We start from the raw sequence: 27,516 nt of genomic DNA, 5'->3' as shown, positions 1-27,516 counted from the left end.
GACATCCATCTGCCCCACACTTAGAAAAACACAAATGATATAGTAGAAAGGTTGCTCTTTGCATAAAAGCTACAGTGTCTGAAACTGATTTTTTTTTGTACCTACGGTTTATAGAAAAATTTCCAGTTCAAAATGCCCAGTTTATTTTCTTTCAGTTAGACACAAGAAAAGCCTGTCATACGTGAGAGAGGAGTGAACAGACAAAAGATGCACCTTTGGTCATTATGCCCTAGAATAACTTAAGAAATGTCACTCAGGATTGGTGCTGGGTGTTCTGTACTGAATTGAGGCAGTTAAACCTCTTATTATTTTTCCTACCATAATAAAAATATGGAAAGAATAAAAGAAACAATGAGAAATCAACAGAGCATAAAACATTTGGCAAAATCTACGAGCCACTTGCACTGGCAGCTTCTTGGCTATTAATACTTCCAGTGTCCAAGGGTAACTTTGGCCCCCACTGTTGTCCAATGCAATTGATTGACAGAATACTCACAGCAGAGCATTTCACTACCAAAAAATGGAGAGAAGGAAAATGCAGCTACAGTAAACATGTTTTCAAGTTACTTCCCTGGCAAATTCCAAGCCTTGGCAAAAGCATATATCCATAGGATTATATCACTTGTAGATCAAAGCCAAAGAATTTGAAGGGCGTTATACTGCAAAAACTTGGCCTCCTAATAAAGTTAAACTGCAGCTACTTTTACAGTAACTATTCATTTCAATACTCTGTATTACACTACTACTCTGACTTCCATATATGTGTGTGTGTGTGTGTTATTCATCTGGACAAGATCTTTTTTCACCAGAAATAACACAAAGCATGGGATTTAATGAAGTTCTTTCAAATCTCCGTTTTCTCTCTCTAAAGGACAGGAGGATAGGCGTTCATCTCATCAGGCAGCTTATTAGGATTAGCACTGAATAAGACACCACAGAATGTCAAGCCTATCAGTTACTAAACATGCATCATACAAACTTTGTCTTTGCGAGAACCTCTGCTCTGCATTTGTCATCCACCTGAATAATTAACAAGTACATGCTGCCTGCCAGCAGCTTAGGGAATTAATTTTCCCAGATTAAATGCAGATCACGTCTGCAAAATACTCAGACCACACACATACTGCACTACTACCTTTCAAACATTAAAAGGCAAGGAAACAAGTTTTATTATGCTCGCAACTGAGTCTGACCTAAAACTTACTTATTATAGGTATGACTTCATAATCAGTATGAAGTGGTCAGGGAGTTTTTAACACCGAACTAATGCAACCAACTAGTGTGGAACTCTTTCCAGTTAGCACAAGGAGAAGGTATTTGAATAAATCTTCCCTTGAACACTCTAGAGTTCTTTCAATGTTTAATACCTTTCTATTCCCAAAATACTGAGACAGTCATAGAGAAAAGTTAATGTCTGGAAACACTGAGGGTTTTCTGAACTTCAGGTATTTACTCTAGGCCCCTTAAAAATAAGATATAGAGATGACAAATGCAGCATGCAACAGGACGTATTTTGGTGCCGAGGACTAAGAAATAAATACAGTATCTCATTACCTTACATTTTCTATGACCTAGAGTAACACTTGCCACAAAATCAGAGGCCTCCTAAAGACAGGGTTGTATTTGCAATGAAAAATATGGCCGATTATTGAAAAAGATAATGAAAAACATCCTTTTGCACTATGCTTAATAAAAATTATAAGTGCACGGTGATTTCATACAAAACATTCTATGTATAGTACTCATAGCAAACGTAATAGATGTCAGAGGTGTACATAACATGCAAGACTATGTTCTTCTTAAAGAGAATCTTCGCTCTAGTAAGGCAGACAATATGACAATATGTTCTAATATATCTAATATATAGAATAGTGAGTATTAAAGACATCTCGGACTCATTAATCCAGTTTTATATTTGCTTTTTCTATTAGTTAATCTTCCAGAGTTCATACAACACTCATCACCTCTGTGTCATCTATCTGGATGTAGATACTACTACAATGGCAGCTACCTTTTGCTTAAGAGCATTGTAGGATTTTTGCTGCCTTTTTAAAAACTGGCATTGGAGGGAATTTAACAGGAGGGAAATTAACTACACAATTTCATTCATAACAAATATACCAGTAACAGACAACCACATAATGAATGTCATTCCAATAAATACTAAAGAAATTGATTACAGATGGCTCTTCTTGTATTTAGTCTGTCTGAGCTATGTACTGCTCCCAACTCACAGAAATGAATACAAGCAAAAGATTTCTTCCGAAAGTTCCGAATCAAGAAAAATCTGTGTGTGTATATACATTCTCCTTTAAAAAAGATATATATATATGTATATTAAACAGAACGTAATTTAAAAAAAATCTGAATGCTAATCAAGTATGTTCTCTTCAGTTCAAAGAGGTTTTATGATGTATTAGAATAAAATCAGTACCTATTTATTACATAAAATATTTATATTTTGAATGTATGGCTCCAAAATCATCCCACTCTCATAAAGTTGCTATCAGCAAACAAAGTGCTTACCATTCTTGTGACCTACATTAAAAGCAACCAGTTGATCAGTATTAAAAAAAAATTGTATTGGCGTGCAGCACTTGTTACACTGCTAAACATTAATACAATCATCTACACAAAAATCATTATCTTTTGTTCTTTGCTCATTAATACTCACACTTCAGAAATAAATATTTTTCATAAAATTAATGTACTGTATTCATTTATATTTCTTTAGATTTTTGAAAACAATTAACAACTTTTTAGTCTCCAATATTACAGCATATATTTTATCTAGGGAAATGACTGAATGCAAAGACAGGGCAGCGCTTTTTTTTAATTCATGTTCTCCATGTTTAATATTTTGCTACCGTTATTGAAATTTAAATTGAAAAGGCTTGGTATTGTCCACAGCAGAGCCCTAGTTCTAACCACAGTATGCCTATCACTAGCAAACTAAAATTGAGGCCTTGCCCTTGGCCCCGGGGCTTAATCTCTGGGTAATGCTGGAAATGTTGTTCCATGCATGGATTAGCAAATTAAAAGAAGTTACAAACCTCTACTGTGACTTGTCTAAGTCCTGCAGTCCCTAGATCATCATCCACAGTTACAGCACAAGGTTTAGGTGTTTTGAAAAGACACAGTAGGAAAAGCAAGATTTCTGTTAACTAAAAACTGGAACTGCCCATGCCAAAAAACAAAGCCACAATGGTAAACATGCACAGACATTTAATTTATAATTAATAGATAATATTAAATATTCAAAACTGCCAGAGAATTTCTTTTCTCAGATGTAACTCCTTTTATTTCATAAAAAAACTAACAAAAACCCCTGCGACTATCTATCAAGCCAGATCTGGGTAAGTATGCCATTATTTAGAAATTCAGCTAATAAAGATTTCTATATAACAAATGAATCCAATTTTTTCCCCATTAGTGTTGAAAAGATAATATTCAGTTCAAACCTCCTGCAATTTCGTTTACATTGTAATCTTTTAACAGACATTCAAATTGGTTAGCATCTTGTATTGCATGATACACAAGCTTTATGAATGCTTTTATTAAAATGTTGATACTTAGTGATCTCAAAATAGATGCAGGTATAATAAACATTATTATTATTTTTTGCCCACTTTAGGCAAATGTTCTTTTAAAACAGTAACATATGCTCCATCTACAACTTTTATTTTGTTAACTATTCTCAAGGAAAAAAAAAATCCTCCAGCAATTTTGTAAGCAATGTTCACTTCAAAGCAGCATGCATTACTATCTTAACAACTAGAGAAAAGTGAAATAACTGAATATCTGTAAATTCTCACTGAATATTTGAGGAAGTGAGTGTATTCAAGCAGCTAATATTATGCATCCCATTTGCTTGTTAGGGAGGATGCATACAGAATACGCTAAGTTGTACAGGCTCTTGGGATACCAACTATAAACCCTATATTTAGAAACAAAAAATTGAACACACCCAGTGGAAAGTTGCCCAGCATCTTAGTATTAGTTAATTCACCGTTCGACTTCTCTGAGAAGGGGCTACTATATTTTAAGGAGAAATAAATATTTGCTTGGAATTTGAGGAACACATTACGTGCCCCTGTCTGTCTTCTAAAGTAATTCCGCTCAAGTACCAGTGTGCACTTGTACCCATGCCAAGAGGCATGTGAACGAAGCTGAAGCACCATGTCATCTTGCCATAGTCACGAGAAAAAAAATGCAGGAACTGAAGTGGATTTCAGTATAACTGGTGAAATATGCCAACCACTCTGCTCCCATGACTTTTCTAGGATGAGATACCACCTGTGACTGATGACGTTATGCCTAGCATGACTAGAAGTATCCATAATCTGATGGGAACACAACCTTTCCCATTAGTGGTGTGGCATCTTGCCCCATGTGTAAAAATAAGAACTGGGTTTTTGTTGGAAGGTGGAGTAAGAATAGGGACCTATAACCCCCGAGACTGCTCTCCAGAAGACTTTAAGGACTAAGGGAGAATCTCCTCCTGCTTCCTGAGCCAAAAAACAGAGAGTGACAGATGAGGCTGCACTTATCCTGCCAGGTGAGCTTCACTAGGCTAATCAGGACCAGGAAAAAAGGGTGCAAGACAGACACACAAGCAACTGTATATACATGTAAGAAGAGAGCAATTCTCTGAGAGCTGGAAAACAGTATGTGCCTTGCCATCTCCCACAACAATTGGATTTTGAGCACTGATTTTATGCAGTGATTACAATTAAGAGTCTCTCACTGTCTCTGACAATAATATAACATATATTACTTCCCTCCTTTAGTACCAGGATCACTAAACCAACTAGAGATTGGTGGCAAAATTACAGGCAGAAAGGTCAAGTGATTCAACCGGCTAGTTTAAGAGTCAACTAGGAAAATTCAATGAGTATTATAGCCTCTCCAGACTTTTTCTTAACTGATGTTAAAAGTTCTCCAGGGTTTTGTTTGTTTGTTTTCCCAGACCTTCCACTTATTTTTAAGGAGCACGCAGCATTTTTCTGAAGTATCTCCAAAGTAGTGCGAGACAAACATAGCTAAAGGGTTCTGGAAATGTTTATTACAAGCCAGACCTGGTGTAACAATTGCCCATGGTTTCTCCATTCTGTTACCCAAGTATGCTTCTTGCCTGTTCTACATGAAGCAATTGAACTACAGAGGGCAATTCAGCGCCCAAACCCACTCAGCCACCAATTTTTCTGCAAAGACTTCCAGCAAGGGTCCCAGTCTGTGAGCGCTGTGATGATGATCCTGCAATATTGACAACTTTCTACCACAAAGCTGACTGGGACCACCAACTCATTTCACACAGGCCATCCAGGAGCCATCAGATGATAATGGGTTTTAGCTTCCTCCCACCTGGGCTACATTTAAACTAGTGACCTAAGGTGAAGGTCTCCACATCCCCATTACCAAACCCTCAAGCCATTTAGTATCCTCATGTAGTAAGCTTTTCCCTGCCGCATAAGTCAAGAGACAGTAAAAATCTGTCTATACCTGAAATCTGCTCTTAAGTTCATGGTCAGTCAAAGCTTTTTGATATAAGTAGATGAGTAAGAATTTTCAGATGTTAATTTGGCTGAATGTTTTTCAGTCAATGCAAATAAGCCTTGGGCAAGAGAAAACACATAAAAATTAAAATACAATATTTTACCATAAACTCTGAAATTAGTTGTTTATATAAGCAAAAAGTTAATTATTGGCATTATTAGATATTAAGTCTCTGCATGATAATAATAAAAAGAATTAAATATCATCAGGAACATGAAAAATGATAATAGTAATTCAAACAGGACTAGCAGTATTATCAAGACATTAAAGTATATCTATTTTTAACAAATTAAAGACCAAGATACATGTAAATTATATGATTAGTATCTAATGCTACATTCGCATACAGTGTATTTGCTGTTCACTAGTCTTTTTTATACATAGTTTAAAATATTAGGAACTGTAAATTATCTTGTGTGTTAAATATGCCAAGTACTACAGAAGTGTTAATTAATGTATTCTTAAAGCAGTTTTTAGGAGGGGTGAGAAGATATTTTAAGCAGTATGGGTTTCAACTAGAGTAAATGCAAACAAATCGGTAATGAGTTTAACAATTTCTTAAAAATTATCTTGTACTAAATAATATTAAGGGGGGAGTTAGAGGGTGGGGGTTTCTGTTTTGGGGTTCAGGTTTGGAGTTTTTTTAAATAAACATATCAAATACTATGCTAGGCTAAAAATACTTTCTCTGTAACATTCAGCCTTGAATTAATCAGATAAAGATGAAAGTGGAGAATTTTGCCAACAGTGTTTCTTACTAAACTCACTCAGTTATGCCTTTCAGCCTGGTATATTTCATATGAAGGATATCTTGTTAAAACAACTGTTGAAGGCAAGTCATGTCATATCAACCACACACCATACCCTATGGGAGCTCAAATATTCCAAAATCTATGTTAATATAATCCTGCTGCACAACTAAACTAAAGAAGCACAGCAGGTTTTCAGTGACATGCAAGACTTCGTATAAGTACCACATTATCTATATGTCTTCCAGAAATGAGGTAAAGCCATAGCAAGGATTATACTGAATCAATTTAGGAAGGTAAATATTGTTAACAAGCACCATAAAATAGCCTAGTAGATGATCCTAATCTCTATTTATCAACTAACAAGTAGGCTGCACTTCTCAATGCCGCTTCCAATAATGTATCTGTAGGACAGCAATATTCTCTGGCTCAAGAGAGCAATGCAACTTCTCAACGAGGGGTTTGTGGCTTTCTAATACAAGATTTACTATGCATTAGACCATGTGCTTCCACCATCCATTTTCAAAGTGGGTTTTAAAAGAGAGTATGCAGCTTCTTGCCTATCTAAACCTTTTGAGTGTGCTCTGCCCTGGTCATAAAGACTAAATACAATGTTCAGGACATCCAGGATCTCTTCTGGAATACTTCCTGCAAAGACAGTAATGCCTATTGTAGGATTTTGAACCTCAGAAACAACACACTTCTACAATCATTTCCTTTGCCAAAAAAGGAAAAACAAAAAAAAACCCCACCATAATAGCAGACTACATGGGGTCTGACAGAGCTACTGGAGTTTATGGGTTCTTTGCTACCCCTGCGTGACATCCAAAACAGAGTGAAAAATTCCACATTGCAGGGACCAGAAAGGTGGAGACAGAAACAGTCATGGACATGCTTGAGAATTTTACTAAGCTAGTCAATTATGAGTCCTTGCCAAGAAAGTCTTATTTTGTTTATTATTTAGGCTAGACCCCAAACCACTTATTTTTTTAAATAAAGAAAAAAGCTAAACAACAAAAACTTGGCAGAATCAATACTCCTGTTTAACTGGGCCACTCAGCAGGCTGACATTCAGCTTTTAGAGTGTATTTTTCAAAATATTTTCTCTTTACTGACAGAAGCTGCTATAAAAAATTTGTCTCGGCATCCAGCTGGTGATTGACGGCAGGGCCAGAGAGACTGCAGTAGGCTTAAGCAAGGGAAAAGAGCATTAGCTGCACCACAGTAGTGAAGCAGTATGAGGTTTACGAGTAATAAAGAGAGATAAAAACACATTCAGGACACACTTCTGAGATAAAATAATAGAAGAACACTAATGATGCAACAATAGGCATGACATTATAATGAAAGTCTAGAAACACAAAACAGATTTAAAAAAAGGCTTAAGATTCCATCCTGCTTTCCTAAAATATTTCAGTGCAAAAGCACCAAGTCCACCTTCTAGATCTGAAGATTCTATACACCTTCCAGTATACTTGAGTATCCGGAATCCCAATTTTGAAGTCACAAAAAGATGCTTTCCATGTCTTTATGTCTCAGATTCCAATTTTTAAAATCAGTAACATGTTCTAGTTTTTAAAAAACCTTATTTGTTTCTAGCCCCTAGCCAGACAATGGAGTTTTACCTAAATCCTGATATATTTAACCAAAAACAAGCCGCAAGCACTCAGCAGTAAACATAGGTAAGCCTAGCAATTAAATTTAACTAATAAGAAGTGGTAGTCTTGGGTCAGATTTGAACATTTTTGCCATTCAGAGAAGGAAGAAAACTGCACTACACAATGAGGAAACATTTCTCCATCCAAAAGAACCCCAGAAAAAAACCCACAGCAAAAACTCCCAAACCCCACAGAAGTCACAAAACAGTGTTTCACTTGTGATTATGGAAGGGGTAGTGAAGTGCTTTAAATAAGCGCTCCCCTGCTGTGTCCTGACTAACTCTGCAACTGATAATGCAATTAACTACTTGCACAGAACATTTAAATCTTTCCATACATGTTTTCTAGACGGATATAGAACTCAAAGGCCTTGTTTTCGAGAAATAGTACAATTGCAGTCAGCACGTTCAGTGTATCTGATCGATCTGTAATATCTGAACAGTAAGCTGTCACACAACAGATCTTCTCTCTGTGATGCATAACACCATAGCAGCCATGCAAGAATCCTTTACACTCATCTAGCTGTTATGTTTGGGCTTCACTACATCCATGAGTATTTAAGCCTCCTCTAGTCTGAGAAAACTGTATCTCTGTCTTTCATGATTTCTCTGGCACAATGATTAGGCATGGGCTTTCCTGGTTCCCCCTCCACAATAGCCTACTTTATTCCTGCAAGACAATGCTGGCCTTGTTCTCCAGCTGTCAGGAGCAGGAGCAAAGGCTCTAACCCCTGTGGTTTCAACATCACCCCTTCCAGTATATGTAAAAGTTGAAGGAAAAGTTATACAGATTTTTCCACGAGTTCCAAAAACACATCCCCTTTGCTCTTACCAGAACACAAAGCTTTACACAACAATCTGGCTCTCCTGCTTCCCCATCACTCATGAGAATTGTTTCAGCTTTGATAAGTACCCTTCGAGGACCACAAGGCTCTCCTCTTCACAAACACCTCTTTCCCCTCACCACGCTTGTGCTATCCTCTTCAGTCACATTTCTTCTGCCTCAGCCGACTTTCAGCTAGCCAGGGACCCGGCTCCCGCACCTTGCACAAGTTTCATTTGTCTCAGTAAGCATGTTATCCATGCACCCCTCCCGAGTCCCAGAGCAATGATTGTCTCTGACACTATAATTTTAAAGACTCTGTGTTAACATATGCTTTGTTTTCTACTGTTCCAAGTAATCGTCTTATAGCCATGCTCTGAATCAAATGGGAATAATTTAACTTTCCTGTTGTATGTGTTTATGTGTCCCTGAATATATACACACAGACATTGGTGTGACAACCAAACCCATACCTGGTTTTGGATGCAATTAGCTACTTAGGGCAAGCTACAGACTCATATGGTGGTCCACCCTTATTCCCCCTCATACAAGCCACATATCCAGAGGGTAATCATCCTAAATAACTAGGTATTTACACTGAATTTCTAAATTATGAAGTGAACTTCCCTCTGTTACAAATATTCTTTATTCCATATGTTATAGATAATTTATATAAACTTATTTTACACTGTATTATGACATACAGGCAAGAAAAGAGAGAGTCTGTGGTAAAATACTACTGTTCAAATTAGACAAGATTTTCTGCATCCAGGAGTTAGTGACTACATGAGGCAAATGAGAGATCAGTGTTGTGGCAACTGAAACAGTTAAACATAATAACAGCTACTGTCTAAGGAAGTCTCAAGGAGATAGATATTATTGAATTTATATTAAATCCAATGTTCCTCTGACAATTGGGGGAAAAAAAGTTCTGAAAAAAAGCATCTGATTATTCTGGTAGGAACTGAAAATCTGAAGTGTGACCAGTAGTTTGGGAGAAAATAGAATTTTGGTCAATTTTGTCAAAACTTTTTATTTTCAAGAAATACTAGTGAGCTAGAAAGTAGCTTCTTGCGTTCTAAGGCCATAAAAGGCTTTAAATGACAAAAATAATTATTCAAGGTATCCAGACTTTTTTTCTTAACAGTTCTTGAAAGAATGTGGGTACTTGGGGAAGGTGGTTGAAAAAAAGGCTTAGAGAAAACACACTCATGCACAGCTCACTTCTAAAAATTGCATCTCACTTAAAAATTGATATCACATAGTAGAACACATTTTCAGAAAATTCTCACTCACATACAAATCAAGGATTTTTATCTAACTAAAATAAGGATTAAAAAACAGCATGATTTTCATATTTTAAATCTTCTTTCAAACACATCATTGAAAAAGTCACATGACAAAAAAAATCTGTAAGCAACAGCATGACAGTTCATTCTACCACAACATTTTTCTTCACCAGTGTGGTAAATTACAGCTCTGATCTAAATTTTCGTATGTTTACTGAGTGGATTGTTTACTACCGTATAATAAATATCGTAACACCAGTATTCATGTTTTAACTAGTATTTTTTGTCCCTTGCATCTGAAGCCATAATCAAATTACACAGTACAGTTCCCGAATTACCTCTCTGCTTCATTATATTTACCTGCTTTTCCCTGGCAGATGCTGCTTGCTATGCCATCTGGAATGTATACTGTGCTCTTCCAAATACAAGTCTCAAGCCAGAGGAAATATTGTTGGAAGTGATGGGCACATTAAAACCAGTAACACGCACTGAACTACCTATCCAAGCACTCCTGACAGCTCTGCAGAATGCTGGTGTGCCTGTGATAACAAGCCATGTACCAATCTTTCTAGGGCTGGATGTTAAAGAACAGTGAGCACAAGCAGGGACAGAGGAAGCTATGGGGATAGTAATTCATAAATGGGAATATGAGTTAGAGTTGGGGAGAGCTTCAGTATCAAAACATATGCAGGGGAGGGGAAACACTAATTTCCTGTTTATAGTTATATATATGCTGCATTTGGCCCAAAATATAATAATTTTCTGTTCTGACGTCATCTTGCTACTTTTATGCAATATGCAACACCAATATCAACTCAAACTATGTTTTTCGTTCTAATTCAGATGTAAAATTTTGCTCAAACAGAACAATAAAGGGCTGATATTTGCATATATTAGATTTGGTCATCCATCAAGCTGAATTTAGTTATCTGTCAATCAAAAATATCTACACATAATTGTCATCAGACCAAGCCAGCCCACAAAGCCACAAACATGGTACTGTGGATACAAATAAGAGGAGTATGATGACCATCAGTAAGCACTTATTGATTTACTTTGAGATTTACAAACTAGTCTTAGTTACCACACGGAAAATGTTAAAAGTTAGCACACTTAGCACTTGGAAAAGGAAAAAAAAAAAAACAAAAAAAACCAAAACAAAAAAAAACCCAAACAAACAAACCCACAAATGTTAATCTAGCAGAAGCTACGTACCAAAATTAATTTTAATATATCTTACCAAATCACTTCTTACCAAATATTTATCTGAAAACAGATACGCCTTACACACCATGCCTTTAGAGAAAACACACTTGAAACACACAGGACACCAACTCCTAGAAAAGAGGAGCCCTTGTAAAGCCCTACTTCCCCTTTGCAGAACCTGATATTGAAAAGCATTTACTGCTACACCCCAGCTTATTGCAAACAACCTAGCAGCACATGGATAGAGTGTTCATAGGCAGACAGGAATGTGACCACACACACCAGGACTCTGGTGTTCTTCAGTAGCAAGTAAAAGAAAACGACAACCACTTGCAAACATGAGATATTGCTGCCATTCCACCAAATCCTTGTACTTAGATGCTTAAAAACGCTATATGGCCAGTGCTAACTACCTTTTAAAAAGCACCCAGGTAAGGAGCCCAGAAAAGCATTCCACCTCCTTAAAATGTTGCTGAAAAGAGCACTTATCCTAATACAAGCCAACACATTGAAGCGTCAGCTAATGCTCATACAAAAACTATCAGAAAATTCATTCACCTTTCCTATGAATTCCTAAAGATTCTACAAGCAGAGTCTCTCTCAAATTAAGGCAGATTCCTGGTTTTCAACCTAAAATACATAGTGTCTGGTGTAAAATGGGAAGAAATGAAGAGTTCATTGCTTGGACTATTTTCATTCTTATGCAGTAGGCATTGCTGCAGGAATGCATGAAAATACCCAAGCAATAGAAATTAAATATTTGGAACATACAAAAGTCAAAAAAGTTAATGTAATTTTTTTCACATACTGGAATGTATTTCATTCCATTTAGTCATAATGTCAATAATTACATTTCAGTTTAATCTCCAGGAGACAACCTAAGCCTGGAGAGCTTGATTTGCTCTTCTCCTGACATCTCACAAAGGATCTGTTTATAACTTACAAGTAATCTTAGGGAGGTGAGGTAAAAATAAGCCAACATCAACAATGGCAAAACTCTATCTGTTAAACGAAGTTGCCTTAACCTGTTCAGTAAACTTAAAATATTTTGCCTGCTACATAGTATCGTGCTCCCATAAGATATGAATCCACCAGCAGTGAACTTCACAGCTACTCAGTAGTGTCTTTTATTGACAATTACCGAATTCCATGCCTTTTCTAGCAATTTCAATGCCACAGTTACCATTGATGCTGACGCCTGCTCTGGATACACACCCGATGCTCCCCAGGACTGCCTTTCTTTGCCACACTGGGTCCAGCATGTAACATAACCATCACCAGTAATCAAGTAGTAATGCTGCAATCTTGCTGCTGGGAGCAAGGCAGCCTCCTGCTATGGTAACCATAAAAAGCTCTCCTAGGCATAAGATCTAGAAGTTGCCACAGCAAGTCATTCTGCCTGACTAGGTTATGATTACCAGGCCTTTCGCTTCAATTTTGGTTGAGAGATTTTTGAGGGGGTGAAAAAACTCAGAATACTTTTGGAAAGTTTTCATTTACACCATTTGACTTCAAGGCAAAAGTGCTAAACCATGTAGGACTTAACATGGATAGCACTGTCACAATCACACAAGTCACACCATCAGCAGGATTCTACAAAGATCAAAAGAAAATACATGAAGCAACTCAGAAGATTAGGTTTCTCACCCTTGATTCAAGTCTACAATAAGACTATATTAAATGACAAAAAACTTAATTATATTATGAAAAATACGATTGATTTTTAAATGCAGTAAAGCTCTTGGGTCTCTTTATCCCAGTGATGAGTTACTACAGAGTCATGGAACAACTAATGTACCTTTAAATTCTACAATAAGAGACTTACTTTGTTGAGCTTTGAAATCAAGAAAAGTAAATGGCAAAAATCAGATGAGGCCTGCACTAGGAGCATGTTGCCAACAGAGCAATCTTGGTATTCTGCTGTGGCAAAGCACTAAGCATGTAATCAGCTATATCAGCAATGGTCTGCTGGACTCATAGAGGAAAATCACCACTTATTAGCAAAACAAGTAATATCAGTAAGAGAACGGTTTTGCAAGTAAAATGGCATTTGCTATAGAGGTTTCTGCTGATACAGCTTTGACCAAGTGGGACATTACACCACTTAAATACCTCCAACTGACCAAGCTATACCAAAATTTACTTGGCTTGTATTTTTCTCTTAATCTTAGCTTGGTATTTCACTCCAAATATTTCCAGAATTTTCATCCCTACTGGATAAAAAAATCCTCTCAAATCAACTTGCCAGGTTAGCAAATGCGTATGCCCTTTTTAGTATAATATCGAGCTCAAAATCCAGAGCATGGCAGCATGCTTGAGGCAAAGAGAATACTGCTAGGAAAAGTACCTGTACCAAAGCAGTTATGATCAATACATTGATCAGTACTGGTCACTGATTATACAGGAGACAGACTGCCTAGTTTACAGCCTTACGCAGGGAGCATCTGCAACACTGGGGTGCTTCCAGACAGCCCTGGAACTAACAGGCTGCCAAACTCATGGCATTCTGAAGTATGAAGTTTTACACAAGCCAGTTTGGAGCCTGAAAAATCTTTGTACTGCCTTCTCTTTGCCTAGACTGCCTATAAATGCATCTCATCAGGTCCCATAGACTTATATATGTTCAGGTTCCTCAAGTGGTCATGAGCTTCATCCTCCCCTACAGTGGGAGTGGCTTTAAAGCTCTGCTCCTCATGTTGTTCATTGACCCAGGAGGGGTGAGGAGAGCAGTTGTCAGTGAAGACTGAGGCAAAAAAGTTGTTGAGCACCTCAGCCTTCTCCTCGTCTGTTGATATGAGGTCACCATTTTCGTCAATCAGTGGGGGTACACTTTCTTTAGCCTTCCTTTTCTGGTTGACATACCTGCGGAAGCCTTTCTTGTTAGTCTTCACTTTCCTTGCCAAGTTCAGCTCTAGCTGCACCTTGGCCTTCGTGACCCCATTCCTACACAATTGGGCAGTGTCCCAATACTCTTCCCAGGTTCCCTGTCCCTGCTTGTACTGCCTGTGCAGTTCCCTCTTGCTCTTCAGTTTGACCGGCAGGTCTTGACTCAGCCACACCAGTCTCTTCTCTTCCCTTCCCTGCCTGATTTCCTATACCTGGGAACTGAGCACTCTCGTGCTTTATGTAAAGCACCCTTCAATATCTGCCAGCTCTGTTCTGATCCCTTGTCCCTGAGGACCATATCCCATGGGGTCCTACTGAGTAATTCTTTGAAGAGCTGGAAGTCTGCTTTCCTGAAACATAGCATCCTGACTGTACTCCTCACCTGTCCCATATCCCTCAGGACCTTGAACTCCACCTGTGCATCATCACTACAGCCCAGGCTGTCTCCGATCTCACCATCACTGATGAGCTCACTTGCATTGGTGATCATCAGGTCCAGTACTGGATCCCTTCAGGTGAGGGTGTCTATTAGCTGAGTTAAGAAATTATCTTCAATGCACTCTAGGGGTCTCCTCGATTGCCTAAAGCTTGCCATGCTACTTTTCCAGCATATGTTAGGGTGATTGAAGTCCCCCCGATACTATAAGAGCTTGTGAGCATGAAGCCTCCTGTAGCTGGAGGAAGAAGGCTTCATCGGTAGGCTCTCCTTGGTCAGGTGGCCTGTAGTATACACCAACCACAAGGTTCCTTTTGCTGTCTCAATCTTCTATTCTGACCCATAAGCTTTCAACCAGTTCATGGCTACTCTTCAAAGACAGCTCTTCACACTCTACAAATTTCCTGATATAGAGGGCAACACCTCCACCCCTCCTTCTCAGTCTGTCCCTTCTGAACAGCCTGTAGCTATCAACAGACACACTGCAGTCATGGGATTCACCCCACCAAGTTTCAGTGATGGCAACCAAATCACGGCTTTCTCACGGCACGATAACATCCAATTCCTCCTGTCCGATGCCCAAGCTGTGCGGGCTTGTGTAGAGGCACTTCAGCTGTCCTGTTGGGTGCATCACCTTCATAGTGGAAATTCCCTTATTTCCCTTAAGGTGTTCTGTGGAAGTTTCCTTGCTGGCACCTACTACCTCAGGAGCCTCCTGCTCATCTCTGCAAGCCTTCAACTGTGCTGCGGCATCCCCAGCATGCCCAGGAGCAACAGGGGGAGAGCCCTTAACAGCACCCCATCCTTCTAACCATTGTGAGTCCTCCTGCAGCTTGTCATAGGCATATAATCCTTCCCCCTGCCACCTTCACATCTAGTTTAAAGCCTGATACCTGTAAACCTGGTGCCATGTAGGCCATCCCATTTTCAAAAAACTTGAAGTCATTACAGTAACACCAGCCATGGACACACGTATGAATAGAATGGGCCCGTCTGATCCTTACCCAGGCTCCTGGGAGGCAGTGGAATTCCCTATGAGTAGGGTCTGCTTGACGTATTGGACCCTCTGCTCCCCTCAGCAGGGAGTCACCTACAACTATGACTCATCTTTTCTTCCTTGTGGCAGTTGTAGTAATATGGGCGGGGGGGCGTGAAAGTGTTGTTCCAGCCTTGACTCCTCCTCTTACGTAGATGAATCATAGAATAGTCTGGATTGGAAGGTACCTCAAAGTCCAAGAAGACTACATCCACAGCCTTTCCCTCATCCAGAAGGCAGGTCACTTTGTCACAGAAGGCGATCAGGTTAAATAATATAATAATCTTACTTATAATAATATTAATAACAATATTTATAATAGTATTATTATTATTAGAGTTAACCACCATCATGAGGCTATGGAGCTGCTTCCCTAGGCATGGAAATGAGTCACTGGAATTTAGCAAGGAGGGTGGAAAACTATACAGGACACTCCTAGGCAAGGAGACAGTAGATCTATGCACAGAAATTCAGCAGCCCAAGAACTCCACGAAGACATGTATGAGCCCTGGCTGGGAGTCAGCTGTGGAGGAAGCACACTGCAGTATCACAGCCAGCTATGGACAGCTACATGAAATTAATTCTTTCAACTGCTGCTTCATTCCCCACAGTCCATTTAACTGACTTTTGTGCAGAGGTAGGGGAATTTCACCTTTTATACAGATGCAGCTGGAAAGACTTTACACACAAATTATTCCCAGTACACAACACATACTCTAAATAGTGCAGCCTGATTAAATGGTACATGATACAGCATCTTAAACTACTCTGCATCACAGTCTGCAATCTCAAAGATGGCACAGACCCAACATTTTATGAAACTGTAAGACATAGTTCAATGCAACTATAACAGGAAAAGGTATCTACTTTCATGAGTCTCCTGTTGCTCAATGAGGAGAAAACTTTGAAATGTGATAGACTGTGCCACTCCTTCTTGTTGATCAGAATTTTTGTTTGGCATTTTTGAGAACTTCACTCCCTATTTACTAGAAACTAAGGGCAAACCCTAATTATATAATCTGTGGCTGATATGATATTGTGGTGGTGGTGTTTTTTAAACACTAACAGACCTGTTTTATACCTAAAACTTAGATAAATTAATAATGGTCACCTTCCTATTGCAGTCTGGAAGAAATATGCTTTACTCTTCCATTGTCTTTTTCCCTAGAATTATTGTATTTTCTTTCTTTTCAAAAGTGTGTGTGTGTAGGTATGTGCATATACGGACATATTTCTATATCAAAATGGAACTTAAGAACCATAAACATCTGCCAAAAATGTTGTACAATAAAAAAAAAATTTACAGAAGGTAACGCAAGTCTTGTCTTCTGTATGCCAGTTTGAGGTGATGCAGACTTTGCTAAATATTCCCATGTTTTAACTGCAGCAGTATTTGTCTTAAAGGGAAAGCAAATCAGTATAAATACTTTAAATTGAGTACAGAGTCTGCTAAAATTCCTTTATGATGGTGATAACAGTTTTGCCATAGAAATAGTTCTAAATAAAAGCATCATTTGGAAGTGAAATTAAAATTAATTCATTTAGGAAGAGAAATAATGTGAAATATTTCTGAATTTCCAAAAAAAAAGGGGGGGGGGGGGGGGGAGGCTGGGATACGTGAGGCTAGAATTCACTAGCAAGCCATCACTACAGACACACAAATGTTTCAATGGAGAATTGTCTTCTGTATTTCAACAGCATCACTGTGCAAAGCAAGCCTCACACTACTTTAAAGAAAGGCCGCAGCCATCTCATACTGCTGCAAGTAAAGAGAGTGTGCTCATGACTCACTGCCCCTATTTGGTTGCAACTTATCAGTGCCGGCAGCCCTAATCTGCTCCCGGCCATTATGACCAGCAGCTCTGAAATATGGATTAAGTCTACCCCAAGTACTCTGTGCAGGGAAAGAACTCCTTGAGCCCTTTATTCCCTACAGAGTACCTGTGAAGGAGAATAAATCAGTGATGTGAAAGAAAACATAAAATCCTTCCCAGTAAAATTTGCAGATGACACAAAGGATAATAAAATGGTAAATACCAGGGAGTTGTCAGTTCCACAGATTGCATGGCAGTCTGGGCTCACCTGAATAAGATGTGTTTTAACACAGCTGAGCACAAAGCTGTCTATCTAGTCAGTAAGAGCACAGATTCCAAACAAAGACAATATAATAACCTAGGAAGAAGCATATGGATGATGGTGGATAACCAAATTAATATTAGCCTACAGTGCAATACCCTGACTTGAGCAGCAAAAAAGATCCTTGGATGTATAAGGAAGTGAACACAGAGTAGCAATAGGAAAGGATTATATAAATCACTACAGATGTTGAGACAGAAAATCTTTCTATTTCAAACAGCATGTAACAACACAGTTCTAGTCTCTATCTGTGATCCCTGAGCACTACCACAGGAACAACTAATGGACTATACCAGTATTCAAACTAAGAACCCTTCATCAAACACATACAAGCAGTGTTCAAATTCTCATTCAACTTCCCTTGCTAAGAATGAGAAACCTGTGTCAAAGAGGAGGATAAATGATCACTGAGTTACTGTCTACAAGTATCTAAAGGGGAGGGGCTGGGGGAAGGAAGGTGAGGGGTATTATGAATATTAAAGGAGGACTTTTCAGCTTCTTTATGCTGGGTTTGGTATATTTCTGCTACATGAAAGTTAGAAAAATTCAAACTAAATATAATAACAATACTTTAACTAAACAGTAAGTACAATTCATCTGAAAAAAGGCAGGATTTTCTTTCACCTGAAGTTCTTATATTCAGCATTTTTCTTCTAAAAAGAAGCAGAAGTTACAAAATGGTTACTGCCCCATATAGATCTTTTAAAATCAAAAGATGCAAAGCATTGCAACTCTACTTTTCAAAACCACATCTAAAATTCTCTAGGATAGCTTTGTTACTGCAACCCATAGCACTTAATTTGAGCTTTAAAGGAAGGTATTTGGCTAACTCCTTATATTTGGAGGATAATTATGTCCCTTCACCACCTTCGCTCAAGTTGTGGAACAATTGTATAAACTGTTAGTAAGCCAAATGAACTTGTCAACTTGCTCACTAACCCAAGTAATATTTTGGATATACTTGGTATTAGCAGTTCTGTATTACTGCAAAGCAGCAAGTTACTGAAAGAGCATGGGAAAACTGAAACCTTGCTGAACACACAGAGTAGCTCAGTCACAGATAATATGAATTGATTTCTCCATTTCTGAAACCAGTAACATGACTCGGGCCTGAGGGGTGAGGGGAGCTGGGGGGGACTACCAAAAAAGAAACCCAAACAAACACCACCCACACAAAACAAACACAAAACACAAAAAGAATCCTTCACATCTGAAATGAGAACAAAATGCAAAACCAATTTTTGTAGAATATCATAAAGCCTCTCTTAACAGGGAATTAGGAGACCGTGACTAATATCCTGTTGAAAGGGTGTGGATAAGGGACCTGAAGACCCAGACAGTTTAACATGGTTTGAGTGCACGACAGCAAAATGTAATGGCCTAATTGGTCAATTGACCAATACCAAATTCACTTCAGCATTTAACTCAGAATAGATATTACAATTAGATAGTCCAGAGCTTAAGTGAATCTTCAGAATTTGTATTGGACTATAAAATGCACAGGATTTTGTAAATCTAAATATGGCTTTTTATTATTCAGTTGAAGAAAATTTTCAGGTAATATCTATACATTCACCTGTTCTCTATTCAGGAGACATTCCAGTAATCTCAAAGTAAAATTTTAAAGCCAGTGCAACATCTAATGGTGTCATAATAGAAATATAAGTATGACAAAATTTCTGTTATTGAAAAATTATATTTTTTTGAGTGCTGTTCTCTCAAATGCTCCAATCAGCCAAGAATTAGATGTTCAACTTAATGCTAGTCAGTGATTATTAATCATTTTAAAGTGGTACAGCTAATCTCATTTCTTATCCAGAGAAAGCCCACTCTCATATCTTATATATAAGGAGATGTTGGCTTACTTTTGGATGTATTTTAAACTTTAGCTTAAAGACTCATCTTTTTTTTTCTTCCTGCAGAAGACATCTTGAACAGTTCAGCACAGGGAACCCCACAGATATGCTCAAAGCCACACAAAGGTGAAAGCAGATGTAGGCAACTCTATCAAGGATAAAGTTTTTCCAGGTAGCCTCACACTGTAATAATTAGATAATTTATATTAAAAGGCCTGTTATATGAGATAGCAATGACGTCTCTGCTATTTGCTGATACAGAATGAATTAGTTTATTAGTTTTCAATATTTCCTCCCTGTTTGATGGGGTAGATCAAACTAAACAGTAACTTCATCGATATGTTCTCTCTTATTTTAAGCCCTAAACATGGGATACTCAAGTCAGTCTTGGCAAAAAGCTCAGGTATCCTACAGCATTAGATTGAATAAGAGCCCTGTTGTCCTATATTACATGGGTTTCCTGTTTCAGACTACTGTTATCTTTTTCTCAGCTATATCAGATAAGTCAGGATACAAATAAAACATCTGAAAAGCGTCAGATGTAAGTAAATTTATCTGCAACACCACCCCTAAGGAACAAAGATGAAAAAAGATACTCGGTCATTATCAACTTCTATTTGCTGCTTAAATGACTACCCTGACCTGAATCTGCAGAGGTTTTTAACCCACTTGCACAAAGTTGTGAATCTCCATTTGGAACTATTAGCTCCTCCCTCCTCTGCAGGTCTTTCACTGCTTTGTCCACATTAAGGTGGTGATAAGCCCTGCAGACCACTTCAACAACACAAATAAATCCTTCACCTTCCTATGTTCTGCTGGTTGAATTCCCTCACTAGAAACCTTTGGAGAGCTATTTGGCCCATTAAAAGGTTTATAATGTTCTCAGTTGTGTTGTCTGCTAGGGGCGTGAAATTTCTTGGGCATACAAAGCATTTCTGGTGCTTTTTTAAATCCATTTTATGAATAAACAAATATTAATTTAAGCCTCAGAGGATGACAGGAATGGCTTAGCCTTCTGCCTCCTTTCCTTAGTTGTACAAATATTTATGGTTTTGAGTCAACGTATAGTCTGAGGGGACCTTATTTTGGTCTGTTAAGTTTGGAAGTTTTGAGCATGTACAGGCTCAGGATGATAACGTGTATATGACCAAGCTACACCTTCCAGGACAAACAGCTCCACTTCTTAGACTGAACTCAGTGAGAATTCTGTCCTGCACTCAGTTCACTAACTTGCGGAGAAATGAAGGAAAAAGAGATAATAACATTACAACTGTATTTCTGGGATTTATGTAAAAATAATCTATATTTATTCCATGTTCTTGATTTCAGAAGAAGTACCTTGCTGTAGAAATTTTCCCTATTCTCTATACTCCTGAAGAGTACAACTTTTAAGTCTGCTTAATACAGACAGGAATAGATGATTCTTCCACCCTTGCTTTGAAGATAGCACACAACAGCCACCATGCTGAGAATTTTCCCTCACAACCCAGGTGACACTCTCAAGGGCCACTTTATGAACAGAATAACTTCTATGCTGAGGAAAAGAAATATCTTCTGCTTGTACACAACACAGACTTCACACAGACAAGGAAAAACCAAACCCTATTATTGACACACCATTACCTCTTGTAATTTAGCAATAATAAAACTCAAGCATGGGCAGGGAGCTGTACTCCTTTCAGGCTATCTCCGGAGATCTTCTACCCAGGCTTTGTTCACTGTTTGACAATAAAGGTGACCAACCTTGCAAACCATAGATGTATGAGCAAGCAGAAGAAAGGATTTTCAACCTGGGTAAGAGGGAAAAATCTTGGCAGTTTGGTTATAGAGAAGTAGCTGGAACTGAATATGAAATATTTCTTTTTGTTTTCAATTTTGTTTGACATCACAAAAGATCAGCCTGGACATTCCTGGACTACAAGTGTAAGGACTGGAAAAGAAAAGGGGGAATATTCAAGAGTTGATGGACACCCATATTCCAGACCAGTAACCGACAGGGCTCCCTTTTTACCTCAATATATGTCACCTACTTCAAAAAAAACCCACAACTATAAAATCTTTTAAGAATACTTTCTGTGCTAGTCTCTACCACTAGTGAACATAGAAACAATTTGTAATTATTTTCAGGCTTACTTTAGAGCTTTTAAAAAAGCATATTCACATACTCAGCCACCTAAAACAGCACAGACCTGTGACAACCACGGTGAAAGACACTGGAGGGAGGCAGGGGAAAAAAAAAACCAAACTATTGCCAGCAGCTTTTGAAACTGTGTGTTTCACTCTGTTCTGAGCAGGACATCCAGCAGCAGCTATGAGACTCAGTTGCAAGAGGATCATAAATAGCTTAAAGATCTCTGTACTAAAGTATTTACTATTTTGCCTAGTTTATGTATTAGCTAATGTAATCCTTAGTCCAGTTCCTCAGGAACTGGTGTTGCAAAAAGTTTTAATTTCCCTATTATTTCCAGTATGTATTAGCATTGAGATATAACTATAAAGGTTACTTCTCCAAATGTTTCCCAAGACACATTTTCAAAGCAGAAGGCCATGATATGATTCTTTCAAATTTTTACAGTAAGGATCAGAATATCTTGATTTCAACTGCTAAGTAGCTTTACATAAAATACCCTTAGTAGGTACATGTGTAAGCATAAATCCAGGAGTAGGTTTTCTACATAATACCAGTTTTAATTTTAATATTGGTTGGAGGAAAAACAGTCAAGCTCCCAAATCCACGATTATGTATCCTGACCTACTCCGTATGTCCAGACCTTAAAATTCCTTTAAATCTCAGAATAAATAGTTCTCTCTTTTGTGTCCAGCCCAGAAATTATCCTACAGGGAGAAGGAGGGTACTTTCTGTTGACCACCAGTGGCCTTTTTACATCCATTCTCCCTTTTCCAATCTAATTGGGGAGGGGCTGAGCCTGCATAAGAGATACACATGAAAATCTAGTACTAAATGTTCACATCTTGTAGTACTGAAGTATTAGCTTTGAAAGTCTTGAAAATACCTTGATATTTTTTGGTCTTGACTGGTAAGAAATTTTCAATAACTTTTTGCTATATCGTTGGAAAAAGTACCAAAAACATTCACTAAGAAGAAGACAGAAAGAATACCTAGAAGAACTTAAATAGCGTGGATGAAGTACCAAAGGAAAAAAAAAATCACTAATAAAAAAAACACTCTATATTTTCTGTAGAAAAGACCTCACTGTTATTTTTCCAGACTGATACATGCTTTTTTACAAGTGAGTTGAACTTGGCTCTACTACCTTAAAATTCACATTTCAGATATGACAAAACAGATGTCAAAATCAACACTGTTTTGTTATCAGTCTGATTTTTGGATTTTGCGGGTTTTTTTAAAAAGCTATTTGACCAATGCCTATTTGTGATTCTATAACCACTTATAAGTGAACACCTACTATTCCATTTTGTGGTGAGTACAGCTAGCTGTTTTTAACTAGGCTGGCTATAAATTCTCATTAACTTCAAAAATTAAGATAATAAACTATTTTGCAGTATTCAGAGTGAAGCCATCACTGTATTTAAAAACTCATGACAAACAGTGCCAAGTTTTCTTATTTCCACAAAGTTTCAAAATCTTGAAGTTGTTCTAAAAACTGATATAAATAGTGCACAACAAATCTGCTCCAAATGTTTCAACAAATGAACACATTTTTATGCTTACTGAACTGAAGTTACAGGAAAAGTGAAACTGCTGAAGTTATGTTCTACAGTGTCATTTAAAACCATGCTAGATCTAGAGTACTTCCGTTACCCTGGTCACTGACGTTATTTAGAGAGATAAAGGGAAAATTTTCAAAAGTAAAAAAAAAAAAAAAAAAAACCAACAAAAAAAACACCCACAACCAAAAAACCCTCAAAAAACCACAAGAAATACTTATAAGGCAGCATAATGTCAGGAATAAATCATATCTCACATCAAAAGTAGCTATCCAGAAAAAAAGATAAGCAAGGGGTCAGATTTTTGTTTTGTCCCACCAAGTTACATCAATGCTGTGATTAAATTAATAAATCTAGATTTTTCTTTTCCTCTCATTTCTGTGAATCAAAGTGATACTCTTCATTTACACTGAAGCAACAGCTTCTATTGTACCTATTACTAAACGAAAAGATTCAGGAAACAAATAGCAGGTTATGGAATAAAGAGAGTGGACGAGAGAATAGCTAAAAAATTATAATGAGCATGACTGCTTTGTCACAAAAAAAACATTTTGTTGCAAAGCAAGTACAATTGATTTTTAGAAGTTAAGAGGGTTTTTTTAAACTAAATCTGTTATAAACAAGATTATAATGATAACAAGAAAACAGTTGGAGTGTGAAAAGTAAACACTAAGTGACAGAAAGCAGTTTCAAAATCCAACAATAGGAAAATCATAATACATTTGCAATATATTAATACAAAACCATCTAAAATATACCTGTTAAATATATACTTTTCAACAGATTATTAAATCCTTACTACAATAAAACAGATACTTCACTGACTGCAAAAGTAACAGAAGTCAAGCATGTTGCATTTGCCTGCCCACAACAACAGCACTTTTGTCAGAAGCACCAGTAATGATCTTGAGTTACGCACAAAAACGGGCTCTGTTAGGGCAATGGACAAAGGCAAATGACTGCAAAGCAAGAGGACTCAACTTCAATTTAACTGTCCTGTAAGGTACATACTAATTAGCAGCACAGCTATGAAATCCTAGCTAGCATGTTAAGTCTGCTACATGACAGTATAATTTGACTTCTTAAAGGATTATGCAAATTACAACTCATCATTCCATTACACAACTGAAAAAAAGTGACAGCTAATTTATACATAACACACCTTTCAAATCCCTAAGAAGTGAAGCACCTGTGCAATACATTTTACCTAGATATTCTAGCATATACATTCTTGTTTATAGCACTGTATGGAAGCACATCTAAGAGATTTAGTAAAGTCATAGGGTTTTTTCTTTGCTTTTTAGCTTTTAGAGCACAATCCCAAAGAATTAAACATATTACTGTCCCTGCTGTAGAGGTTTTGCACACAAGTAGAAGTGTATGGTTTTAACACGTGTACTTTCTGAATAGCAGGAGAGCACGAGCACTAAATGCACGAGCTAGAGGCAAGACTCACACAGATTTCAACATACTTCTGGTAGGTAGATTCACAGTAGATTCCGTCATATCGGTAGATTTTCCTACATTCTGATTGGTTGGGCAGAGGATGCTGGACAGTTATTCTGTAGAGGCATCAAAAACAGATAGACATGACTAGAGGTTCTCTACAGGTAACTGTAATGCAGGACAAATCAGTATGTTGAAATTGATTATTGTTTTTTTTAGTTTTATTTTTAAATTAAACACTTTTCTGGTCTCTTTAAATCAACTGCTTTGTGCACGTAACATCCAGAGTTTCCACTTTTCAAAATTTGCACTGAGAGTAAACTAAACTTCAGTTCTCCACATGAATTGTATTCCCGCCCCCACCCCCTCCCCATCAAATAAAAGTGGAAGAGGTAAAGAATTTTACGACCCAAAATTATATTTCACATAGTTTAAGCATATACAATAGTGCTTACAAAATTGATTTTTTATTGTTTACTGTTGCAATCCTTCCTCAGGCAGAACATCCATTTATATCAGCTGAGAGTTTGTCCAGACAAAGACCAAATAACCCTCCAATTCAAAGTGTCAACAGCAATTCTCACATTTGCACAGAATGAGGATGTTGTGGCATTATGAGGATTGTGATTGAAGGTGCTCAGCACCATCTGAATAATGCCATATGTTCTCGGATCGACTGAAAGAAAATGAAAGTGATTGGCACCAATCAGGCAGGGCGCAGCATCTTGTAAAATCAGGCCCTAAAAGATTTGTCAATCATTCTATTATTCATCTTTCCCCAACTCCCTATTAGCAGAAAATATAATTTGGCTATAAAAATTCAATGTTGTTTTTAAAATATACCTGAGAATTGCACACAAAACAGTAGCCACCAATTTTCTTTTTTTTCCCCCTCCCTCTTCTCTGGAGGAATAAAAACAGATTTTAGATGCTTTTGTGTCTTCTACAAAATAATATCTTTTTTCCCTTTAAACATAATGGTAGCTCACTAGAGTAGGTATAAATTATTTGAGAAATTTTACAAATTTTTCCAATGTAGAATTTTAGGCTGTGATTTTTTTTAAATAAACACTCTTGTCAATATAGGATTATTTTTATTATTATTATTTTTACAGTATTATGTCTATATAGCTCTAAGCTAGTCTTATTTTTTTAGAAACACATATTTGTTTTAATAGCAATTTGTGACTGGGGGTTTTAGAAAAAAAAACATTATCATTACCCATCAACAAGCTTTACAGGAAAATACTCTGGAAACCGAAGGCCTTCCTCAATAAGATTGCGCTTACACAGACAGTCAAGCGCACACCATTTCATGTCTTAACAGACCCTGGTACCTTGCTCATTTAAATTGAAAACCTGGTCTGAGCATGCCTTGGCACTGTTGTCAGCCCGTGGCAACCCAAATGGAGGAGGGAGGAAACAGCTACATGATGAAGGATAGACCAAACACTTCCAAATCCTAGGATATTCCTGTATTCACCAATTAAGGCATCACCAGAGAGTTATTTATCGTGATACCCAGGGCCCTCAAATTAGATGCCTGAGCACCACACACAGTGAACGAGGAAAGCAAACTATTGCTTAAAATCAGATTTGCAACACCAGTGCTATGTGCAGGGTAGATACCCTTTCCAGGTAGAAAAGAAAAACTACAGAAGAAAAGAGTTTCTTCACTTTGAGTCACCCAGAAATACCTGTATCAAAGTGAATTCAAGCCTCAAAATCTTCAGTACACCATCACATTAGCTGACTCATGCTACACCTTTAAGTTTTTTTGATGCAAGACAAGAAGAAATGCATGTTTTTGTAGGGCTTCAGCAAGGACACAGGAGAACTAGGCTCTCCATGCCTTTCAGCTAGAGGAGGCTCAAATGCATATCTCCCCCAGCTCCAAAGATTGCCGCAGACTGCTTAATAACAACTACTCTAAAGTGAGAGACATGGGGGTTTCTTTGGGAAAAAAAATATAAGAAACAGGATTCACTGGATGAATGAAAGCGAGCCAGTGGGAACCTGTTATATTGAGAGTCATTAAAAAATGCATAAGCAGTCCTTGCAAAACCTTTCAGAATACTTCCCAGATGAGTGCCCTCATCATGGGGCTTCAGAATTATGCTCTTTCTTCCATGGGTTCTCTGGCCAAATGAGCCTTGAATAGTAATACTGATTATTGCTATTACTTGAGTAGTTAAACAAGTGGAGTAGAATATGGCTCACTCCAGAAAACCTTTATTCTGAAGTAGGTATGGCATACTTTAGGGAAGTGGAAGACGTGAGTTTGATCACACTTGTGATGAAATAGGTCCTAAGTAAGTATTTGCTGCACCAAGCTAGTATAGAATACCTGTCAGCTAGCTTTTGTTTGTTGTAGTTGTTATGATAGGTGCAGTTCTTGCTCTTTTTTTTCAAATGGATGACAGAAACTGAAACACAGAAGGTTCCATCTGAACAGCAGGCAACCCTTTTTTTATTCAAAAGTTGATGGAGCACTGTAATAGGTTACTCTGGGATTTTGTGGAGTTTCCACTTATAGAGACGTCCTGGCAACCCTGCTTCTGGAACACAAAGAGACTAGACAAGATGTTCCTTCCAACATCAGCTACTCTGTGATTCAAGCTCAGGTCAGAGTTTTGGACCATGAAAGACAATCCTAATTTACATCTAGCCAGAATTAGGTGCCACAAAGATGGGTAAGAGGTTACAATATTTTTTTTTTTTTGGAGGGTGGGGAGCAGGGGCATGGAGGG

The 27,516-nt window shown here is 37.7% G+C and overlaps 1 protein-coding gene across 4 annotated transcripts in view; it reads right to left on the bottom strand.

Annotated features, from left to right (window-relative positions):
• NPAS3 (neuronal PAS domain protein 3) overlaps nt 1-27,516 on the bottom strand; it is a 617,745-nt gene that overhangs the window by 504,486 nt on the left and 85,743 nt on the right. For 2 of the 4 annotated variants that reach the window (XM_069858438.1, XM_069858441.1), the window contains exon 2: nt 24,793-24,882. The exons of the other annotated variants lie outside the window; for them this stretch is intronic. In XM_069858438.1, coding sequence (XP_069714539.1) covers nt 24,793-24,882 — 90 coding nt within the window. The remainder of the gene's footprint in view (nt 1-24,792; nt 24,883-27,516) is intronic. 4 annotated transcript variants of the gene reach the window in all.

The sequence above is a fragment of the Phaenicophaeus curvirostris genome, chromosome 5 (assembly GCF_032191515.1).
Source record: "Phaenicophaeus curvirostris isolate KB17595 chromosome 5, BPBGC_Pcur_1.0, whole genome shotgun sequence".
In the NCBI taxonomy this organism is placed as follows: Eukaryota; Metazoa; Chordata; class Aves; order Cuculiformes; family Cuculidae; genus Phaenicophaeus; species Phaenicophaeus curvirostris.
The sequence above is the reverse complement of the archived record's forward strand: the minus strand, read 5'-3'. Positions and strand labels throughout refer to the sequence as shown.